Raw genomic sequence first — 9,096 nt, 5'->3', positions numbered from 1 at the left:
TAGTTTTCCTTCCTTAGACAGTATAAGTCCAAGAAATTCTATTTCTTGTCTTGCTATCTTTGCTTTCTTTTTACTAAGAACTAATCCTTTTTCTTTACATTTTTCTAAAACAATTAATAATTTTTGAAGATGATCTTCTTTATCTTGTTTTGTAAAGACTAATATATCATCAATGTAAACTAAAACAAATTCATTTAAATCTTTTAGATTTTCTTCCATAAACCTTTGATAAATACCTGGGGCTTGTTTTAACCCAAAAGGTAGAACGTTCCATTCATAGAGTAATACTCCTGTTGATTCTTTTGTTGGACAAGTAAAAGCAGTTAATTTCTTTGTTTCTTCGTCTAGACGGAGTTGCCAATATCCTGATTTTGCATCTAAAGATGAAAACCAAGTTGCTCCTTTGATTTTTTCTAGAATAGAATCCTTTCTTGGAAGTTTATGGGCATCCCCAATAGTTGCCTCATTCATTTTCTTATAGTTTATTACCATTCTTCTTTTTCCCCTTTTAATTTCGTTATTGTTTTCAACATAGAAAGCTGGGGCTGCATGAGGGCTTTTACTTAGCCTTATTATTCCTTTATCCAAAAGATCCTTACATTCTGATGAAAATTCTTCCTTATCTCTAGCTGAATAGGGAATTCTATTTGGAACATTTATTTCTTTTGTAGAATCTTTTAGTTTAATGCTTATTAATTCTCTGTTTGTATTTTTAATATCTAAAGGATTTTCAGCACAAACTTCATTTAAAAGTTCTTCTATTTTGATTTCAAGGTCATTTTTTGGAATTTTTATCTGGAAATATAGGTTCAAATAACATTCTTCTAATATTGAAAATATTTTGAATTTTAAAATCTCGTTTATAGTAGTAGTCGGGATTTTAATAAGTTTTGCCTTTTGATCTATTGAAGAATCATATGGAGCCTTTAAGACTATATATGTTAATTCTTGAATAAAAGGATGATATAATTTTAAGAAATTATTTCCTATAATCAAATCCATTCCGGAATTTAGCTTAAATATAGATGGAATAATAAATCTATAATTTTGAATAAATATTTCAACCATTTCTGCTTTTTGATCAATTTTATGTATCGATTTATCAGCTATTTTAATTCTCATTGGATTTTCCAACTTATTCCAGTTTAGTTTTATATTGACGAAACATTTTGTTGCCCCTGTATCTATAAAGGCATTAATGAATTTTCCTGTTATTTTTACAGTAATAAATGTAGCACTATTACTCAGATTCTGAGTCTGTTTCTGAGACATACTCAAAAATGTATTCTAACTCATCGTCAGATTCTTCTAAAGGTTCCATAAAACAGGATTTTGCAATTTCTATTTGTTTAGTAAGATCTTTTTTATCTTTCTTTTTCGGACAGTTGTTTGCATAATGCCCTTCTTCTTGGCAGAACCAACATTTGCAATTTTCTTTTTTATTCGGGCAATAGTTTTTTAGTTTCTTATTTTTGTTAATACTTCTTTCCCTAAAATATCTCTTTTTTCTCCAATTTGGATAATATTTTCTTTTTCTAAAATGATATTTTCTTTTTCTTTGAAAATTTTTTCGAGGGCTATATTTTCTTAATCTTTTATCATAACCATATTTTTGAGGAATTTCCTCATTATCTTGGCAACAAATTCTGATTATGTTATTGAATCTTTTTTGAGTGGCTTCTTGCATGCAGCGTTCTTTTATTTCTTCTCTTATAGCGGAGGTTGCTCCTCCAAAATTATTTTCAAGCGTCCCTTTATTTATTTCTCTTATAAATCTTCCCATAATAAATTCATTAGCGGGATATGGTAATTTTGTTATATACATATCAAGATAATGATTTTTATCTTCTTCTTTTAATTTATAATAATGAATTCTATATTCACAAATATAAGATTCTATACTACATAGATCATATATTTGAATATTCGCCAGATGATTCTTTGCATCTTGATATTCTTTGTTAGAGATTTCTTGTCCATGAATTATAATGTTTTTTCCAAAAAATTCTTTGTATAGGACTGCCCCTATATATACGATTCTATCGTATGTTGTTGTTTTTGTTTTTAATTCTTCTAAAACTTTGCTACCTATTGACAGCATATAATCTTTTACTGTTCCTGTAGTGTGAAAACCCATGAAATTCCAAATATCTTCTCCCGTTAATTCATTAAATTTTGTATTAGTATATGCTTCTAGTAAGAAAGAATTTAACCAATTTTCGAAAATTTCTTTTTCGTTATTTTTGCAATCTAAATTGAGCATTCTTTCCTTTTCTAGTTCCTGATTTTTGGGAACATATTTTGGTGGTATTTTTGTGTATTTTGAGTCTTTGGTTATAAATCCTTTTTTAAAAGCATAGTTTTCAAAACCTGTTTCCCATTTGAATTGATTATTTTTAGATGTTTCTGCTTCATCTTTTACTTGAACTGGAATTACTGGTTCCTCATCGCTTGAGTAGTCTAAAATAATTTCTTCATTTTCAAAATTTTCTGGTTCCTCTTCTATTTGAAGATCATGTTCTATAATATTATCTTTTTGAGCCATTTTTAATTGTTTAAAAAGCATTGTAACTTCTTCTAATTTTTCATCAATATTCATAGTCTTATGGGTGGTCTAACTTTTAGATCTTTTATATCAGTTATATTTTGAGGTTTTTCTTCTTCTTTAGAGTTTTCTTTTTGAAAATGTTTATTTAGAATTTGTTCAATTTCATTTATTATATTAGGTTCTTCTTTTTCTTTATTTTTCTGAAATTTTATGGAAACTAATATTTCTTCTAACATATCTACAATAGAATTTAGTTGTGGATTAAAAGTGTGATGAAGATGTGGGTAATTATCTCCATGATAACATTTTTTAAAAATTTTGTGCGATATATAAGTTTTTTCGGGTTTTTGAATTCCTTGAATAAAACTTAGGGTGAAATTAAGATTTTGAGAAAAATCATTTTGTATTGATTTTAAAAATTCAGTATCATTACAATTAACATTAGTTAAAATCATTAGCTTTTGATATATTAATTGTGATAAATTAGATATTTCTTTTCTTAAATCTTCTAATCTACTAAGGTTTTCCATTAGATGACGCTTTTTAAAAGTGTGGCTTTATAAAAAGTGTAGTTTAAGCAAAAATCTTTAAAATCTGTATGGATTTTGTCCTTTTGTGATCTGTACCTTAAAATTCTCCATAATATATATATATATATCCACGAGTATAAATTTTAAAATTTTAAAAGGCCATAATAGAGACAATTATTCAGGAGTATAATTGCATTGGAAAAAAAAGGTTAAAAAGACAATTACCAAATATCAATGAAGCATGTTTGCGTGTTTGACGCATTTTAAATATGATACTTATCAATATATATTTGACACACGTATCTTTTATATCTTAATAAAAATTAAAAAAAATTTGGACATACTTAAACACTCTTAAATATCATTATATGTCAGTGTATTTAGTTTTGTTTTTAATTAATATGTATTTTTAAAATGTGTCTAGAAATAATATATATAATTAATTATTATTAAAACAAAAATATTTCAAATATTTTAAATAATTATAAAAAGATATTAAAAATAATTAAGACATTAATTTATATTTTTTAATATTAATAAAATATCAAAATATCATTACAATTTATTTAAAAAATATTTTATATTTTATATATATATTATGTCTCCGTATTTTATAAGAATTTTAAATCCGCATGTTCCTCGTTGTATTAGCCAAATGTAAATCTAATTATTAATAAAATAGATTGGATATTAGCTAATCAATTTTTTTTTGCCAACATTAATTAATATTTTAAAAGTTATTACGTTAAATTTTATATTCTAAATTATAAATATTTAACTCTGTAATTTAAATTATAAGTTTTAAATTCTAAAATTACTTAATATTGAATAATAATTAAAAAATAATTTTGTATACTTTTATATATATTTTTAAATAAAAATATTATTTATATATTAAAATTAGTCATTAATATATTTATGTATAAATATATATGTAGTTTAATTTATGTTTAATGTATATTTATATTTTAATATATATTTTATACTGATACTTAATTTTAATAGCTGATTTTAGTGTACACATAACATATCTTATTGTTAAATTATACGTGAAATATTACATTGAGTATAGTTGAGTTGTTGAAAGCTGTCTGGGGTCAACCTAGTGTTAGAAAGTTAATTTATCGTTTAGAACAAAGAACATTTAAAAAATGTATGTATAATTTTACTCATTGAAAATATTTACAATAATTTAACAAATGATTAGTCAGTATATTAAAAATGTTATGTATATACAAAAGATTAATTGTTAAATTAGTTAGAATATATATATATATATATATTATTTAACTTATTTTTAATGTATATTTTATATTTTAATGTATATTTTATATAAATAACTAATTTAGTAACTAAATAATTTTATCATTGAATAAAAAAAGGAAAAAAGGTTACATTTACATCTTTTATTTTTCTGTTTTTCAATATTTAATATTTTTAAGATTATAAAAATAATATAATTTAATCTTAAATCTTCAATTTATTTTTTTTCTATTAAATAAGAATTTGGCATTGATATGACCCAAGCCATGTGCTGGATGGTTACACTTGCACAGTTTGATTAGTATAATTTGCATGTGTCTCTCCCAACAACAAATCCCTTCTTGATCCTTCATCATCAATGAAGCAACAAAATAACAAAATCAATGACAGGGAAATAAGAAAAAAATAGAAAAATTTAAAAACAAAATTAATTGGATAAAAGTGATGAGTGTGAGAGATCTGAGGAAGGTGGTGGGTCCACAAATTAGAAGCCATGTGGGTATCATCTCCCAACTCCATCATTTTTCTTAATTATTATTTTTATTATTTTCTGACACACACACACCACATAACTGATGAAATGCCAAAGAGAAACTTAACACAAAATAATGGTACATCAATGAATAACACAACCAAGCTAAGTAAACACAAAGTCTACATAGTTACAGATCCAAATCCAATCTTGAATCAATGAATGAATGATGAGAGTGTTGCACTTTGAACTTTGAAACAGTGTAGATTAGTTAGTATGTTGGTTTCAGTTGTTAGATCTTAGTTACATGAATCCAATGATGAGGAATAGTTATAATAGTAGTAATGTGAGAGAGTCTCTTTTGGGGTCATTGAATCACCACCGCAGAGGACAAAGCTTGAATGGTTATGGAATGGCTTCCAACAACAACAACAACAACAATGAAGATAACTTGGATCTCTTCTCCAGGAACAGACGTACCCTCTCTGTGACTTCCTCTGATGATTCCTCCGATGGTATGTGAATTGTGTGAACACTGGTTTTTTTAATTTGTTTCTTGGTTTTTGGTTTTGCACTTGGGATGTGGGAATGGACACCTTTTTGTCTGTATTTTTTGTTGCAACTAATGTGTCACTGAACAATCTTTTGTTTGTTTATGGGTTTATTATGTTTTTGTTTTGTTTGAATCTGATTCTTTTTCTAAACATAAAACACTTTTAGTTTGTTTTCTTTGTATTGTTTTAACTTTTTAAGAACTGATGTTGGGGAGTGAAAGGGGTGTATTGTGATTGAAAATTAATAATAATTTTCCTTTCTTATTATTTGATTTGATATGTTGTTAACTAGGTAAGTGCTAAATCTGAAGTATGCTTCAGCTATTTTGTTTGAAGTGATTAACTGATTTGTATAACTATATATATTTTATAATTATGTATTAAGAATAATTAGTTGTGAATTTTGTAGTTTCAGTGAAACTGGGGAGGCTCTCACTTGGAGGAGCAGCACCAAAACCTTCAAGAAATGGGATTGATGATCTATTGTCTTCCACAGAAGTAGGAAAGCATGATTATGACTGGTAAGCATCGATTTCGTCATGTCGATTCTCAGGTTTCTGTGGCTGTGGATGAGAAATCACTAGTTAATGGAGAGAACATATTGATTCTGGATCTGTGACTTCTTGTTCTATCATTAAGACATTGTTGTTGCTTGCTTTATATGTAAAGAAATTTTCTTGTTCCCACCTTTCCATGTATACCCAGTCAACTTCCTTCTCTCCACCATTGGATGGGGTGTGTTGATTTGAGTTCCAGTCCTTATTTTCTAATAGCAGGGGAGAGTGAGCCAGCTTATATGTATTCAACTTCAGAAATGAGAGTGCAACTTCAAAAAGTTCCAACTTTTTCAGTTGGTTGCCCCAATTTGTAATTATTTCTCTGTTTTTATGTTACTAGGCTTCTCACTCCCCCCGGCACACCAGTTTTTCCATCATCAGAAGGCGAGCCCCAACCAACCACGGTGCCTCCAAGAAGAAGTTTGACTAGATCAACTTCTACCACAAAGGCCTCAAGGGTATGTGTTCCCTCAAATCATTCTTCATAGATTTAATTTGTATGCAAAGATATCCAATCATAAATTGATACATAAACAAGTTAGCTACTTTTATCTATGGGCTATTTGAATGGTCATCTAAAAGAAAGGATTTTATTGGATGGCAACCAAATCATCTATTAGGCATTCCCTACATGTATACATGCACTTGGTGATTGTTATTTATTTATCCTAGGTCACAACCTTATACATGTTTGATATATTTTAATGGTGAGCTAAATGCTGTTATATTTATTAGTCTTCATAATGATTTTTCAGCTCTCAGTCTCACAATCTGAGAACAATAATCACTCTAGACCAGCAAGAAGCAGTTCGGTGACACGCCCTTCGGTCTCAAACTCACACTCACAATACAGCACCTATTCCTCTAACAGATCCACCTCAATTCTCAACACAAGCTCTGCCTCAGTTTCGTCATACATCCGACCATCCTCCCGACCATCCTCCCCTGTAACTCGCTCCTCGTCCGCAGCTAGGCCTTCTACTCCTTCCTCACGCCCGGCAGCGTCTTCTAGGCCTTCAACTCCCTCCAGAGTGCGCTCGGTTTCTAACAACCCCACAGCCTCCTCCTCCTCTGCTGACAGACAAAGAACATCAACACAAAGCTCAAGGTCATCAACACCAAGTTCTAGGCCTCATATTTCTACAAATTTGCATTCTCCATCGGCCCCTACGCCAACTCGATCACTATCCAGGCCTTCTACCCCTACTAGAAGGAACTCAATGCCATCTCTGTCTCCATCCCCTTCTCCTACATCATCTTATCTAACTTCATCCTCACGTGTTTCACTTAGTGGAAGAAACTCAGCTCCATCTTCAAGGCCAAGTTCGCCGAGTCCAAGAGTAAGGCAGCCACCACAACCAATAGTTCCCCCGGATTTTCCCCTCGACACACCTCCAAATCTCAGAACAACATTGCCTGATAGGCCTGTATCAGCAGGCAGGTCTCGCCCCAGCAGTGTCACCATGAAGGGAAACAGTTCTGAACCTCAAGCTTCAGCTCCTGTGTCAAGAAGACATTCTTCTCCGATTGTGAGTAGGGGGAGGTCTACAGAGCCTGCAGCGAGAACTCGCAGTTATGGCAGCACCAATGGCCACCATGCTGATGTTCCTGAGCCTAGGAAAGTCCAACATCCACCTGAAGTCGTTGCAAGGAGATCTGTTAGGGCCTCAACTACCACTGCTACAGACAACTCTGGGTTTGGGAGGACCATATCAAAGAAATCCTTAGATATGGCTATTAAGCACATGGTTTGTACTTCGTACTCTCTATATTTCCAGTTCTGCATGATTAAAGTAATCAAAATCAAAATTTACTTAGATTACCAATGTCAACAGTTTCAAGGTTTAGTTTAAAATTTTGATACATTGCTACTACTACATGTTTTCTTTGACACCTTTCTAAAGAGTAGATGACAATAGGATGAGTTACATTAAATGATATTGCGGCGTATCATTCGATGCAAATGAAAAACATTTTTCCATTAACAGTGAGTTAAACTATCAGATTCTTGAAAATTTTATTCATGGATCAAATACCTTGAGTAAAAATCATGGTCCAAATGATATTAAAATCTTCTCCCTCAATGTGATTTTTCACATTCAGCTCATGTTCCTTCATGTTGCTTTATCTACATGCCTTAAAGTAAATTTTTGCACCATAAGCTATTAATCCTCTGATTTTGTTATATCAAATCCAAACTTAATCACCATTTGATTTATCTATTGAATAGGATATAAGGAACGGCGCAGGAAATCATCGTTCGCTGTCAAACACAACACTCTTCCCTCAGAGCATTAGACCTTCGTCCACTCCCAAGAGCCACCGGGTTTCGAGTGCTCTGGCATCTGTCAACATGAATGGAACCACCCTGCATACCAATGGAGTCTCCAATCTGGATATTGGAAATGATGTTAACAGAATACATATGGTAAGAGGAAGAGAGGTGGATGAAAGACTATCCTCATCAAAACTTAGTAGTGAAGTCGACATTTACGAGAGTTCGCGTTACGATGCACTGTTGCTCAAAGAAGATTTGAAGAACACAAATTGGCTTCATAGTGCTGATGACAAATGTGATCAAGGTCCCATATTTGATAATGGATTTGAGCATTTGCCAGAGCCTTTTGGTCTCTTGTAGCATTCAAGGAGGTTAATAATAATCCTTGGTGAATTTTTATGATTTGTAATATGATATCTATGTTCTAATAATGGTTATTTCTTAATATTTTTTTTTGTTTCCCTTCTCAAGGGTGAGATTTTTTTTTTTTTTTAGTTCTATATCTCAAAGGTGGAGAAAATGATGATGCATTGTATGCTTGAATTTGATATTTTTCATCTACATATAATGCACCAAAGAATTACATTACACAAGTATTTTGTGCATACAAAAGTATGCTTTTGTCAAAAGACAAGTGTATTACTAAGCTCATAGAGATGGATATGATGCTTTAACTTTAAGCAAACATTGGTTTGCTTGTTTGAGTTCAAAATATTTTAAATAAAAAACAAAAAGAGATTCTATTAGTTCATGGTAGGTAACTAGCATTGTGGCTCTTCAAGTTAGTAGTGAGTGCATAACTATTTTGACAGCCCTTTGGTTTCTATTTGATAAAATGTAACAACTTTTTTTAACGCTTTATCTGAATAAGCATATAATTATAGAGTTTAATTT

The 9,096-nt window shown here is 30.5% G+C and overlaps 1 protein-coding gene and 1 long non-coding RNA gene across 2 annotated transcripts; one reads left to right on the top strand and one right to left on the bottom strand.

The window, feature by feature from the left end:
- The first annotated feature begins 4,602 nt into the window (after nt 1-4,602).
- LOC112797245 (uncharacterized) lies at nt 4,603-8,795 on the top strand. Its single transcript, XM_025840073.3, has 5 exons — nt 4,603-5,328; nt 5,777-5,888; nt 6,265-6,382; nt 6,680-7,672; nt 8,155-8,795. The coding sequence occupies exons 1-5, from the start codon at nt 5,121-5,123 to the stop codon at nt 8,560-8,562; spliced, it is 1,839 nt and encodes a 612-aa protein (XP_025695858.1). The 5' UTR covers nt 4,603-5,120; the 3' UTR covers nt 8,563-8,795.
- LOC140184474 (uncharacterized) lies at nt 6,493-8,159 on the bottom strand. The gene is made up of 2 exons (XR_011881375.1): nt 7,961-8,159; nt 6,493-7,704 (listed from the first exon to the last, which is right to left on the bottom strand). It is a non-coding gene; the product is annotated as an uncharacterized lncRNA (long non-coding RNA).
- Nucleotides 8,796-9,096: the final 301 nt, after the last annotated feature.

The sequence above is a fragment of the Arachis hypogaea genome, chromosome 4 (assembly GCF_003086295.3).
Source record: "Arachis hypogaea cultivar Tifrunner chromosome 4, arahy.Tifrunner.gnm2.J5K5, whole genome shotgun sequence".
Lineage (NCBI taxonomy): Eukaryota > Viridiplantae > Streptophyta > Magnoliopsida > Fabales > Fabaceae > Arachis > Arachis hypogaea.
The sequence above is the reverse complement of the archived record's forward strand: the minus strand, read 5'-3'. Positions and strand labels throughout refer to the sequence as shown.